Source organism: Notolepis coatsorum, assembly GCF_963971535.1.
Source record: "Notolepis coatsorum genome assembly, chromosome: 8".
In the NCBI taxonomy this organism is placed as follows: Eukaryota; Metazoa; Chordata; class Actinopteri; order Aulopiformes; family Paralepididae; genus Notolepis; species Notolepis coatsorum.
This window is the reverse complement of record NC_140172.1, coordinates 26452497-26467911: the sequence shown is the minus strand read 5'-3', so window position 1 is coordinate 26467911 and position 15415 is coordinate 26452497. Positions and strand designations below refer to the sequence as shown.

Genomic DNA, 15415 nt, shown 5'->3' with positions numbered 1-15415 from the left:
GACAAAAGTCTTTCTCTGGTCTGCATCCCCTTAACAATTGTGTGTATTGAGCAGCTGTACTGTATTGTACACATTCTGCAATCTGTTAATAACATTTTCAATCAATCAATCAATCAATCAATCAATCAATCAATCAATCAATCAATCAATCAATATCCAGGCAACCGAATAGGTTCTATGGGCCTGATGGGCGTGGCCTGTGACGCACCAGGAAGAGGGCGGATCTACTACAGTTGTTCTTCAACAGGAGGGCGGGCGGGCGGGCGATTTTGTCCTTGTGGAATTTTATGACAGCAAGGGGGAAAAAATACCATGTCAAATGGCGGCGTTAGAAATAGAATATAGACTAGTATAGGACATATATAAAAAAATAAAAATAAACTAACCTTCTTTTCATTAGTTTCAGTTCTGTTGACTGGTGTGTAAAGAACACATTCTGGACAACAATATCACTTTGTCAAGACTTGGAAAACCCATGAATTCTGAGGAGAGCCGACGACATGGACACATTGGAAGAAGAAAGGTAACGTTAGGGGACTAACTAACTAACAATCTAAGGTTACAATGGAAAGTAGCGTCGATTGTACAATAAATACAGATGCAAGCACTTTAGATATGAACTTACAGTAACAACGTGTAACGTTGTAACAGTGTTATTCATTGTCCGCTGTCAACACGTTGGCTAACTTTGGGTAACGTTCGCTTTATATCATAACTGACGTTATTCTATCCGGTAGCTAACATTAGTTGCTGTAGCTACTACTAGTATCTCACATGTGAGAAACATGATCATGGGAGTTCTAGATGGGAGTTCAGACAACATTTCCACCCGAAAGGGTTAAAGCCGGGGAAAGTTAAATCAATAATATTTCTGAACATAAACTACTCTCTCCCAAAGCCAGAAGAACAATCTTGTGACGCCATCAGGTATACAGTCTGGGGCTGATCCACTGACCATGAATGGGAGACTGATTTTGTGGACACAGAATTTTTATAAAATTATATCCAAATGAGCTTTATTCTTTAGTAAGTTAGTGTTCTCAGTAGTAGTGGTGGGTGGTGGTAGGCCTAAAATTATTTTCCCTTTTACTTAACTGGTTAAGTGAGTGGTCTGCCATGCATGCGCTTCATCATCAAACAACAATGCTTGCTAATGCATAATGTTGGCCAACTATGAAAATACAGTGCGCCTGCATGATAACTGTAATTTACTCATCATTAGTAGCAAGCAACACTAAAAAATATTGTTCTATCTTCTGACATGACAATGGAGACAAGTAAAACACTATAATGATGAATTGAAAATGGGGGACCCTGATGTAAACAAGACGAAAGTCTTTCTCTGGTCTGCATCCCCTTAACAATTGTATGTATTGAGCTGTACTGTACTGTACCCAGTCTGCAATCTGTTAATAAACTTTTCAATCAATCAATCAATCAATCAATAAGCCAACAGCGATGGGACTTATCATCAACACTAAACAGCGATGGGAATTTACCATACTCGTATCACCACGCACAGCACAAATGCCCACTAGCTGTGGGGTTTACATTGATATACTCGTCATCAATCATCAACACTACTCAGACAATGGCAATAAAAAGCGTGCATACTATTTTGTAAACAGCCCACAAAACAGCCATGGACCCATTTGTCTCTTTCTACTTCATAAGGTTATTTGCAGGGTCTTTCTTGGGAAGGATTTTATGTCCTTTGATAATCCATGACCAGCCAGTCCTTTGATAATCATCAGCCTGTTGATTCTTCTGACTTTGGCCTGCAAAGGTCAACCAGTTTCCCACTGTGTTGCCTACTTGATGTGCACTCGGAAGCACCTTTCTTTCGAACTAATTCTTCTTCTTTGATTTAATTGGGAACGGAAGTTCCCTCATCACGCTCACTGCCTTCCATTTCAGAAAGTATTAGTTTGTTTAATGTCAAGGTTTACATTGCACTACTCGCATGTTTTTTTTGTCAAAAATCTACCGTGGCATGGATTTCTACCGGTATACCGGTTCAACTGTTATACAGCCCACCCCTATACTAGTATACTAGTTCTCAGTTCTGAAACAGAAATGTACCCCCATTATATTCGGATCATTTTCCTGGGTGTTCTCAGTGACACATTTACTATATTTCCCAAGTCATTGTCTGTGGAGAAGCTTCAGACTTGATACCTGATGACGTCATACGTTTGAATGTTAGTTTGGGGTTTTTGGAGAGAGTTGTTTATCTTCTTAGACCATAGAAATAATTAATTCTGAAAATGGGCATAGTTCCCCTTTTAAAGGAGAAAGCCACCCATTTTAAGAATTCACATACTCTTCCTGTTCCCCAGGACAGTTCAGTCGGTATTTGTGAACACACAACATCACCAATTGGAGAGAGTGGTGGGTGTGTTTACAAATACTGCCTGACCTGTCCTGGGGCACAGGAAGAACATAGTCGTGAAATCTTAAAATTGGTGACCTTGATTGATTGATTGAAATTTGAAAATGTTATTAACAGATTGCAGAATGGGTACAGTACAGCTCAATAATTGTTAAGGGGATGCAGACCAGAGAAATACTTTCGTCTTGTTTACATCAGGGTCCCCCATTTTCAATTCATAACATTTATGACATACACAACATACAGATAGACAGTACTACTGTTACATCCAGACATTTATGACATACAAGATATACAAATATACAGTACTGTTTATTTACAATCTCAATTTCTAAAAGAGAATATACACATTCCCCTTTAACTCTGTGACAAGTATTCAAATCGTATAACATGAGTTGTGGAAGGAAATCAAATAAAAAAAACAGCATTTTCCTGGTTGCAAACAGGTGAATGTAATCAAATTGCAAGTAATTAGTAATTACCATTATATGATGATGACAGTGACCGATGCCAAACATCATAAGATTAAGAATACTATTATATGGACAGGAACTCAACAGCTGGACCATGTTTCAATCCACACTCCCTTCTCGATAATACCGGCATTAATCATTTATGTGCGTCATTATTATATGAGCGATGTTGTGCCAACTTGTGCCATGTGCTGGATTATAATGTGTACACTGGCTTTGCAAGTTTAAACCTTACAGTCCTCAGGCTGCTGCTGTGTTTTGTCTTACTGTAGCTCCAGGCTCGGTGATCTTGGCAGGACAACACAAGCTTGTAACCTCTAGTCGTTTGTAGGGGTGTAAAGGTACACATGTCCGTACCAAACCGCTTCAGTGTGTACCGTACCGTACCGAACGGCTGTGTACCGAACGAATACAACGGTATGTTAACCAGTGGTGCGTTATTGAAATCATCTGGGGTGACACGCACCACGTGCACGCGCGCTCCCGGCGAATGCGCATTTAATGTCCCCTCGCTTGGGCACAGACTAAAGACAGTGCCTAATTGCCTCTACGAATGGAATGTAACACGTCTTCACAACAAGGTTAGGTGTGAATGTGTCTGAGAACGTATTTAACACACCTGACGACAGGGCGCTATTGATATGCAAATAGCGAGTGAGCTTGCACACCGTGCTACCCCGTCCCATGAACAACGCATGCTTGATGTTAACCACTAACGACCGCCCACCGGGGGCTGTTTTCTTTTCACAATCTAATATAATTATTATTATTTAAAAAAAATTACAAGTCGATTATTCATTTAAATATAGAATATTTGTTGACAGCCCCCTACAAGTACAATTAGTTGTCTGCACACTACATCACCCCTGAGTGGAACATGGAAAGCCAAACTTTCCCCCCACTGTACCGAAAACCCGTACCGAACCTTGACTTCAAAACGAGGTACATACCGTACCGTGGTTTTTGTGTCCCGTTACCCCTAGTAGTTTGTATAATTTCCTGAATTTCCCCAAGGGGATCAATAAAGGAATATCTTAGCTTATCTTATCATCCTTGAGGTCAACATCGCTGCACAGAAGATGTAGTAAATGGAACCAAATTGCTTTACAACTTAGGCCTCACGTTCACTCATTCACTCGCACATCATTCACACATTGGACCTGTCTCAAAACCCTGCCCTCTTTTCTTGATCCTCCAATCACAGCTGTCGCTTACCTCTGACTTCCTCGTACAAACAAAGTTTGTACGAGGAAGTCAGAGGTAAGCGACAGCTGTGATTGGAGGATCAAGAAAAGGGGCAGGGTTTGAGATAGGTCTGGCCGGAGGCAACCATGCAAGGTGCCAACCTGCTCATCAGGAGCAGGTGTGGTTAACCCTTTCACTACCACACTACAGGTTAACCTTTCACTACCACACTACAGACGGTTAACCGTCTGTAGTGTGATAGTGAAAGGGTTAACCTTCTGTATTGTCTCAGTGAAAGGGTTAACCCTTTGGTAGTGTGGTAGTGAAAGGGTTAAGCTCTAGCTCCTGAGCCACAGTAGTGTGTAGACCCCTGGAATCTGGCATCAAGTAGCCTAAATGTACCACCATGCTTCTCTGGGCACTGTGGGGGCCGGCAGTGTTGATGAGAACGAGTCCCATCAAGAATCAAGAGGTTTATTTGTCACATACATACCAGGGCGGGCATACAGTGAAATGCGGGCGGTCATGCCCGCATCGATTGTGCAATAATACAATAATAAAATAAACATAGAAAAAAAAAAGATATATTAGGTAAGACACAGGATGTGCATGATAAAAAAAAAAAGGCATGCTAAGTTCCTGAGAAACTGGTTCCTATGTATTGTACACTACTATACAATTTACAAAATTTAACTCCGTCATTTTTATACTTAATGTATCTAAACTATTCATTCCCATTCATTCAGCACACCAGTGGTGGACCACAGCAAGAACATCACCACACCAAATAGATTAAAGGGGAACTATCTTATAAATGGCCTTTTTGAGTGTTTAGCATTGTTTCCTAGCTATGTGAACTTATATTAATATGATCTATGTCTCAAAATTCTCATATTGGCGCATTCTTCCAATTCTCCTCTCACAATATTCACCCTCACTGAACTGAGTCATTTGAAAATGTGCCTATATGTGATGTCAGAGAGACACCGCTGCATGTTAATGTTCAGGCGGGGCCGGCCCGGCGCAGTGGTTTAGGAGCCCAGGCTCAAAACAGCTCGAGATCTTGAGGTAGAAAAATGCTGTTTTTGAGGACTTGATTAGAAATACAAAACAATGAATAAAAAAAATATATATATTACAGAGGTGTTCCATAGACTCACAGGAATTGTGTAAAAGTGCCCAAATAGTGAAAGAAATAGTAAAATAGTTCCCCTTTAAATAGGAATTTAACTAAACATTATTCAATTGAATTTCCCAGGCCAGTGCTTAAAAGTAGTGCTTTAATCATTAATTGTATCCAAATATAACAACCTGCACCGGAACTGAGAGCCACAGCATTGATGGACATGGAACAAACAAAGACTAAATTCTAATCAAAAACATAAAAGTATTTAGCCACTAGATTTAAAAAGAAATACACAGATTTATAGATTAAATCAGTTAATCAAAATAATGAATTTAGATACCACTCCCTCCCTACACCTCTGCACACTGCACCATGTGTAGCCAGTGTGAACAGCTGTGCCTGATGAGACAACCTACATGCAGCAGGTCCAGCACCTGCTGGAGAGATGGTACTGGAGATGGTGATGGTGATGGTACTGGAGATGGTACTGGAGATGGTGATGGTACTGGAGAGATGTTATTAGAGATGGTAGTGGTACTAGACCACCTCTGTCTCCCTCACCAGCATACACACAAAAACACACACACCTGCATGGGCCTGCACACTCTTTCTCTCTCTCTCTCTCTCTCTCCTTTGCAAATATTGCAGTGTTTGAAATAGAATTTGTGTATATTCTTGCAATCTGTTGGGGGTTAGAGCGGAGGGGTAGGTCACCGTCACACAGGCGAGGCTGGTTGATTCACCTGTTGCTCTCCTGTTGTAGGTGAAAGGAGTCAGAAGGGATGTCCCGCCTCCTTGCATTTCCCTGGATGACTCACTGGAGGGAGAACTCAAGGCCTTCCTCATAGACGAAAGCCAGCTACACAACTATGATGACCTCACCAAAGTCAACCCTGTGACCCCAACAACAGGTCACACACACACACACACACACACACACACACACACACACACACACACACACACACACACACACACACACACACACACACACACACACACACACACACACACACACACACACACACACACACGAGCAAGGCAATAACAATATTTTTTTCTTTCACCTTTCCTTCTTATTAGCTGCGACCAGCAGCTCTATAGATCGCTCTGTCGGTCGGTTGGTTGGTCCACAAAATTCCTCACCCTCTAAGCGGCCACAGATTTCGCCCTAGGAGGCTGAACATTTGCATGGAGGTCAAGTGAAGGTGTGTGTGTGTTCATGCCAATTGCCTAAAAGAGGGAGTGGCGATGGGAGTCAGTGACCTAGAACAAAAAGGCACATGACTTCTAAATAGCTTCACATACTGTAACATGGCCAAACTTGTTTTCCATAGGGTCACATTCAAGATGCAAGATTCAAGAGGTTTATTTGTCACATACATACCAGGGCATACAGTGAAATGCGGGTGGTCATGCCCGCCTCGATTGTGCAATAATACAATAATAAAATAGACATAAAAAAATAAAACAGGTAATGAGAAGACATAAAGCTGTGCATGATAAAAATAGATATTCTGAAGAAAGTTGAATCTAATCTAATTTGTGAATGCTCTCGGATCATTTGCGGCGTTTGCTCTGGGAAGCTGTTTATTGATGAAATAAAAGTGCAATTAATGGTAGTAAATATCTTGCCGTATAGACCTGTTCGCTGTATACAAACATACTGTGTTCGAGCCAATCAGCAATACCAACTGAGTCATGTGACTAAGTTGCCCCTACCTGCGTGAGCTGCTGCCCTAAAAAAGTATGACGGGGCTCTATGGAGAAACCATGGCACTCCCCTGACTAAAAGTAGTTTCAAACGAAAACGGCTGGATGTCATTTTGCCAAATCGGCATGGCTGTGAGTGTGAGTCTTTCACCTTTTACATATCATATAAATAAATCGCTAGCATGGCTAACAAATGCAAATATATTGTAGTCTGCTCCGTTGTTCTGACCAGGATTACGTTCCTTTTGCCCCCTTGATGCGCACGCACACTGAGTCAGATGTGGACAGCGAACAAGTCTATTATACCTAGGTATTGCATAAAATACAGGGTTAGGGTTACTTGTTTCCAGACAACAAAAACATCCTGTGTTTCTCCCAACACCACTGTGCTGAAGATGCATAATGGGCTGCTGTCAAATTAGCTAACATCTGAGGCTGGTGTTAACAGTGTGAAAACAGACCACGGTTTGACAATCACATTAAGCAACAGATCAGGCTTGAAGGTGCAGGCCTGTTGAGAAAGAGAGGGGTCCAGACACAAGCCCCCCTCCCTCTCTCTTATGACTCATCCCCATCCCATGACTCATCAGTTTACCCTTACCTCATCCAACCCACGTCCCCGCCACCTGCATGTACCTCTGCTTTTGTTGCTGCACTGTCATGCCCATGTGGGAACATGTGGTAACACCATTATACACACACAATCTAATCTAACTGTTCAAACTGACTTCAAACCCATAGGCGTTGCATTTGAGCATGTACCTTTTATTTTCCAAGGACTTCTATCTATGTAAATTAATGCCTGCCACACTCTCCCCATGCAACACCTTACCCCTCTCAGCCTGTAGCCACAAACAAAGGGGGATGTTGAAATATATTGGTTTTGAGTATCGAGGTATCACCTAACTTGACCATGTCCTGTTTTATTTTGCCTATCGCTAATGAATCTATCTTGTTTTTTCGTTGGCAGTGCTGAAATGCCTGCAGGCCAGGTACAGGGCGAAGGTGTTTTACACCCATGCAGGTTGCACTCTGGTGGCGCTCAACCCCTTCCAGCCCATCCCAGGCCTCTACTCTCTGGATGTCATGAAGGAGTATCACTGTGCTCCTCAACCTCAGGTGCCTTTTTTTTTTACTTGCCAATGCAAGTAACCTACCCACGACCCTACTTTGGATCGCGACCCGTAGTTTGAGAACCGCTGATCTAGACTGTGATCTAATGATAATCAAGAAGTAGTGGCTTTACATGGAACTTGTCTTTAAAATTGTCCACAGGAGTTCAAACCCCATATCTTTATAGTGGCTGAGGAAGCCTACAGGAATGTCCAGGGCCAGGTGGAGCCGGTGAACCAGTCCCTGGTGGTCAGTGGGGAGAGTGGTGCAGGAAAGGTAAATAAACAATTGCATTATGTAAGGCTGAGACCACTTATCGATTTATCGATAACTGAGTGAAATCGACAAGTGGCGTCACGTATAATTTTTTTGCATGTGTAAAAAAAAAGAAAAAAAAAGTTTAAAATACTGTTTTCTAAATATATATTTAAAAAACATTATTTTTTTGGATCCACTTTTTCTCCTTATTTTTTCAATTTTTCTCCCATCCCAATTTCGTATCGGCAATTCTCCCCTTCAATTTTCCCCTCCCCTGTCTTGAACGTTGCTAGACTATGCCTCCCACTGGTCGGCTGTAGTGAGGATAGAAGCCTTGCATCACGTGTCCCCTCCGGTACACGAGGAGGCAGCCTGTCGCATCTTTTCACCAGACAGCGCGGACTCTCAGTGGCGAGGAGTAACGCGTGGGAGGTTCATGCTGCCCCCGATACTTCCTGTCTCTGCTGTACAGGCGTCACCCCAACCGACCTGTAGGAGTCGCTGTCTACAACGTCCAATCCCCACCCATCGACTTTCCACCCGCTACCTCTGCCAATTGAGATAGTATGACGACTGGCCCAAGCCGCAGGCAACGCTGACTCTGGGAGTCGAGACCGGAGTCTCTTGCATTGGTGACGAGCGCAATCTCCGCTATGCCACCCAGCCGCGCCTATATTTTTTTTATTTAACATTAGTTTGTGTGTGTGTGTGTGTGTGTGTGTGTGTGTGTGTGTGTGTGTGTGTGTGTGTGTGTGTCAGTGTCACGTGCACTCACTGTCGTTTTTGCGATGCTGTAGTTGGCCCACGACAGCGAGTCGTGCTGAGTGCTGAGCGTGCTGCCAGTAGCGACCAGGAAGATGCCGTAATAATAATAATAATAATGAAAAGAATACAAAAAAGATCTATTTAGATATTTAGCGATAATTTTGTCCCGATTTATCGATTCTTCTGAATGGTATATTGTGACGTCTCAGCCTTAGTATTATGCTTCAGCAAATGGATAAACCTGAGATTATACAGGGTTTCAGGCTGAACTTCTTGATTTGTTGCACTTGTGCTAATGGCAAAATCCAGTACATTTAGTGAATCCTAAAAGATTTACTAAAGCCATATCTTGTGTTGTCTAAAGCTACGAAGGAATGTAAGCGAAGTCTATTTTGGAACAGAAGCACTTTTTATTTTAAATGTTTAAATTGTTTTATTCTATTTATTTTTGGGCTTTCTGTATTTTTCACCTATCCCAATTTAGTCGTTATGCCAATTCCCTTCCTGGTCGTTCCGTGCATTGCCCCACTGTCGGCCTGGGGAGGGTGTAGAACTACCACATGCCTCCTCCGATACATGTGGAGTCGCCAGCCGCTTCTTTTCACCTGACAGCGAGGAGTTTCACTGGGGGAACGTAACACGTGCGGAGGTTCATGCCATTTCCCCCAGATCCCCTCCCTGCTGAACAGGCGCCCCGACCGACCAGTAGGAGTCGCAGTTTACAACGACCAGGACACATACCCCACCGGCTTCCCTCCCGCTAACACTGCCAATTGTGTTAGTAGGGACCACTGACCAAGCCGGAGGTACCGCTGACGCAGGGGCGTAACTATGGGGGGGGGGACACATGGGACATGTCCCCGGCATGGTTTCAGAATGCAGTTATTGTCCCCCCCACGTTTTTACTGTCCAAAACAATGTTCCACGGACACGCGAGTAGCCAGATGGGGGTCGCATTCTTGGCCTGCACGGGCCAAGTACCCACTCGTTACTCGTCTTTGCATAATAATAGCTCGGTCGTCAGCCGAGGTGTGTGTGTTCAAATACGTCATCACATACACTGTTGGTGACAGGTATAGACCACGGGTTGTTATGGTTACGTCATTCACAAAGGGGTCACATGGTGTCGTAGTAGTAGTAGTAAAGTCAGCTGTTCACCGGCGAGTTTGAGGTTCGGTAATGAGGGGGTGAAACGGGGAAGTCATACTTTGCTGACCGCACGCTACACAATACTAAATCAAGCTGTGATTTGCTTTTAATTACGTTACTATATCAACTGCTTTTAACCGCAATAAAGTAACCAAACGCAGTATCCTGGAGCAGTGATTTCTTGACAATCGGCGCGTCACTCTGGCAGGTCGAATTATTTCCCCGATTTAGTCTCTCGGTGACTACATACATGTTTGGATAGTCGCCATACATACACGGTATAAACGGAGATAACAGACAAGACAGTGGACACACACACCACATTCTCTCTCTCTCTCTCTCTCTCTCTCTCTCTCTCTCTCTCTCTCTCTCTCTATCTCTCTCCAACAAACACACACACACACACATACACTTTACAGCCTGTGCTTGGGCACACAGGGTATGATCTAATTCCTGTTTAACTTTAAATATCCCGTTTTAAAGAGCAAATACTAGGTTTTCCCGGGATAAAAGTGAACCAAGTGCAGCCTAAATAATTCACCCCAAATAACCATCGCCCCTCCGCCTCCCAGCCCGCAGGCGTCTTGATTCCAGAACATTCTCATAGTAGCAAAGACGCGCAGAAAGGATCTCCTCGGAATCTTTCCATTTATTGATCGCCCAGAATAAACTTACCAGGATCCAACTGCAGCACAACACTCCCTCACAAGCTCTGGTGAAGCACCATATAATAAATGTTCTTTCACCTTAAACCTTTCAAATTTGTTTATTATTTGTCACAACAAAATACAGAATACTTTATGATGAAATACTTGTTTCTGTATGCCCAGTGTGTATGAGAACAGTGGTCGTTTACATGCAGAAATGGCGCAACCGCCTGGGAAAATGCGGTATTGCACACCTGTTATTATAAAAAAAAATACGAGGCATGGTAGGTAGTGCCCCCCCCCCTCCTATCCACCCCCCCTGCAGACGTCACTGACCAAGCCCCCAGATCTGTCCCCCGCACCACTATCAACAGAGTTACGCCACTGCGCTGACGGCTGGATTCGATCCCAGAGTCTCTGCGGTGGTAGGCAAGTGCTTAGTCCACTGCGCTACCCAGCCGCGCCTCACTTCAGATTTTTTGCACAAACTGGATGCCAAGAAGATGCCGTTAGTTGTATCTGCACTCAAAACCGCTCCGGTTGACTGAGCTGAGACTGTACTATATCAAAAGCAGATCGCAACCTCTCAAGAGCCTGACCGAGTATGTATCTACAATAATAAATTACGGTATCATCTGCATAAAAACAAACATTTGCATTTGGTACAGGAATGATAAGGGGGTGAACCCGTCATATTGTGAGTATGTTGAAACAAAGCGGGTCTGATCGAAGATTGTGTTGTGTATCCGTTTTCCTTTGGGCGGTTTTTTAATCATCTTCTTTTGCAGACATGGACATCGCGTTGTTTGATGAAATACTACGCCACCGTGGCAGCCTCCTCTTCGGTGGTGAAGAGTCAGAACACTGTGGAGAGGATAGAGAGGAGGGTGCTGGACTCCAACCCCATCATGGAGGCCTTTGGTGAGACATCCTTTCTAGTGGTTTCCACAGGACCTTTTCCACAGGTTTTCGAATGTCTGGAAAAGCATGGAAGATAAGTTTAATCATTTGCAGGTCATTTGCAGAAAGTTTGGGAATTGACCATATTCATGCACCGCCCATTTTACTCTTATGTCATGCTCAGGTTGGGTTCCTTTCCACCCTGTTCCCACATTGTGGCTCATAGAACGTTTGGGAAAGTGTAGAAAAAAATAACTAAATGTTGTTCAGTCCGGTTACACATTTTATGTACATGTAGACACACTCTCGCATGACATGTTGTGTTATTTGTTGTCAAGAATAACCAGCTATAAACAACATTAGCAGGGGTGTAAAAAGTACCCAGAAATTATACTTAAGTTAAAGTATGGGTACTGTCTCAAAATCTTACTCAAGTAAAAGTCAGAGTATCTGGCTAAAAACACTTGAGTAAAAGTAAAAAAAAATCTACTTTTAAATGTACTTAAGTACTAAAAAGTAAAAACCTTTTTTCTGACTGTCTATTCTTCTGATAGCAGGTGTTTAATCAAAGATCCCCGCTTTCTAGTCTTGCTCAAGGACCAATCAGCATGGGTATGGGCGGGTACATTTTCCATTGATGGGGATATGATTGGCTGTTTTAAAATAAAGTGCGGCAGCAGGATTAATAACATTAACGTTAGTTTGGCCAGAGAAACAAATATACTAATTAAAATGGTTGGACCTGCGAGATTTGTACCTTGTACTTTGTAGGTCTGCATTTTAAATGTAAGGAGTAAAAAGTATGTATTTTTTTCTCTAAAATGTAATTGAGTAAAAGTACAAGTATACAAACCTAATAATACTTGAGTAAAGTACAAAACAGTACTTAAGTATTTTAACAAAGTACAATTACTCAAGTACTTTACACCCCTGAACCCATGGTCCAATGGTCCCATGGTCCCATGGTCGAGCGGACAGTGTGCGGAGCGGACTCTGCGAGGTCCGCACGGACACTTTGAGCTTTCATAGTTGAGCGTACCTCTGAGGACCAATTTCCTACATGTCTCGCGCCAGTTTACACAATTTTTCCCATGCTCTTCAACCACTGTCATGTCGTCATCATCCGATGTCAAAATAAAGAGTCTACCGGTATGTTATCTCCATTTCCAATATTTCAAAATAAAACTGGCAGTTTTACACACTTCATTTAGAAAAGCCATTCAAACATCTCAAGTTTCTTCAGATGATGAAAAAATACATCATGGTCCAAATGTATATGAATTGGAATGGGTGACGATTAGCGATGGTAAAACAAAATTTAGCGTCATCTACCTGCCAACGTTTTACCGGACCAATCCTACCCATTTAATCATGATGAGACCGATGACAGTTGTTTACAGTCAAAGGTTTGCTTGTACACGGTTGCAATTCCCCCTCCTCGCAGTCCTCGGCCAGTCGTCCACGGAGCGTTAAAATACGTACACACAGGCATTGGCTATAGGCTTCTAAAACAATTTAATAGGCTAAACTTCGTTTTAACTTCTTTAATTCACATTTCTTTATTTCATTCATCATTTTTCCCGACATAATGCTACCTGCCTCGACAAAATCCGTGACTCGGTTGCGATACAGATGAATTATCTTCTCAGAATAGTATATAAGTGGCTATGATCCTGCCCTACTCTCACTTGGCACAGAGCGAGTGTTCAGAGTAAAATGCAGATCGGCGTCACATTAAATCAGTGCTTCTCAAACTTTTTCTGTCAGGCCCCCCTTTGGTGGACCAAAATATTTTGCCCCCCCTCGCCCCAACAAAATAGTCATGAAATGGGCCATGTTTAAATTTATTGAAATAACACCAATATCGTGACCTTTCAACTTGGCCCTATATTTTGTTTTCAGAGCTGTCATGGATGAAAAGCCAGCTTCACACAGATACTGTATGTGGTGCTGAATGGTATCAACACCTTAACTGCTGCATCATGAGATACTTGGTGGGCCATGAGATGAGATACTTGGTGCTCAGCACCACACTCTGAAACTAGCTCTCTAGGTGGTATCAGATGAGATTTCAAAGAATTCTTCCAAGAGTTTGGATGGAGATGTGTCAGGAAGCTTTGTCTCAATGTTGTCTGTAAAGTTTTTTTTTATCCAGAGTAACTTGGTGATCCTTTTCTGTGTTTTATTAAATAATGATTTTCAGATTTTGAGAAATGGTATTTTCATGGAGAACAGTGCAGCTGCAACAGATAGCACTTTAGTGATAATTTTCTGTAATCAATTTTTTTTTTTTTTTTTCTTCTTCTTTTTTTTTTTTTAATAAATCTCAAGGCCCCCCCTGTCATGCCTGCGCGCCCCCCACTTTGAGAAACACTGCATTAAATGCAGGTCGATGTCAACCAAAACGCAGAGCAGCCTTTTATGTGACACCAAGTGAGCGGCGCAAACGTCCGCGCATTAGAAAATTGGAGCTTCGCACTTGGAGTCCGCTTTGAGTCCGCGCGGACCTTTGCGGAGTCCGCTCCGTGTACGGTCCGCTCGACTATGGGAGCACCTTTAGTGACTACGTGTCTTTGGGCTCCATACTAGCCACCAGTTGCGTTATTGCATTGATTGGTTGTAATATAAGATATTTTGAAAAATACATTATATGTCAAATTTGGTATCTTTTGGTAATGCTATGTAAATCTTAAAAAAAAACGTTTTATTTTATTAAAATGCCAAAAAAGAGCACTTGCCATGGTTGCTGACTTGGTTGCTAATGTTACCTGTTGCTAACATTAAACTAGCATTTTTTTTTCTTTTTACAAAAAAGGCGTTGAGAGGCTATGAAAGGCCACAGATCTTGGAAGAGGCAATTGGCCTATCTCAAACCTCACCATCTTCCGATTACAAGATAGGTCAATAGTGACAGACTTTTCCCATTGACAAGATGGTTGGTCTTAACACTCCAAATATGGTCAGTTTCAAATGTGTCACTCAGATGGTCTATGGAGTGATCAGACAGACCTCTAAACCCCTATGTAGGCAATGCCTGTACACTACAGAATGTTACTAAATCAGACCTCTAAACCCTTATGTAGGCAATGCCTGTACACTACAGAATGTTACTAAATCAGACCTCTAAACCCTTATGTAGGCAATGCCTGTACACTACGGAACAACAACAGCAGCCGCTTTGGGAAATACATCCAACTCCAGCTAGACAGGTAATGTCCCTCTGCACCTCCATTATGTTGTTATTATTTAGTTGTTAACACTATTATGTTACAGGCCATCCATCGCTTCATTATAGGATACGATGATGATCGGCGGCTAAGTGGCGCAGTGGGCAAGGCGCTCGCCACTAATGCAGGAGATGCTGGGTTCGAGCCCAGCTCTCGGCGTTGCTACCGGCTTGGCTGGTCGTTCATACTAACACAATTGGCAGTATTAGGGGGTGGGAAAGCTGGTGGGTGGTGATCGGACGTTGTGGACAGCGACTCCTATAGGTCGGTTGGTGCGCCTGCGCAGCAGAATCAGGAAGTGACGGGGGCAGCGTGAGCCTCCCACGTGCTACTCCTCGCCACTGAGAGATTGCGGTGTGCAGGTGAAAAGATGCGGCGGCTGCCTCCTCGTGTACCGGAGGGGACACGTGATGCAAGGCTTCGTCCACATTGCAGCCGACCAGTGGGAGGCATGGTCTAACAACGTT

General features: G+C 43.0%; 1 protein-coding gene across 2 annotated transcripts in view; it reads left to right on the top strand.

Annotated features, from left to right (window-relative positions):
• The first annotated feature begins 288 nt into the window (after nt 1-288).
• Nucleotides 289-15415, top strand: part of myo19 (myosin XIX) — a 55356-nt gene continuing 40229 nt past the window's right edge. For both annotated transcript variants that reach the window (XM_084320215.1, XM_084320214.1), the window contains exons 1-6: nt 289-523; nt 5940-6087; nt 7860-8008; nt 8165-8278; nt 11610-11742; nt 14861-14930. In XM_084320215.1, coding sequence (XP_084176341.1) covers nt 476-523; nt 5940-6087; nt 7860-8008; nt 8165-8278; nt 11610-11742; nt 14861-14930 — 662 coding nt within the window. In that variant the 5' untranslated portion in view covers nt 289-475. The remainder of the gene's footprint in view (nt 524-5939; nt 6088-7859; nt 8009-8164; nt 8279-11609; nt 11743-14860; nt 14931-15415) is intronic.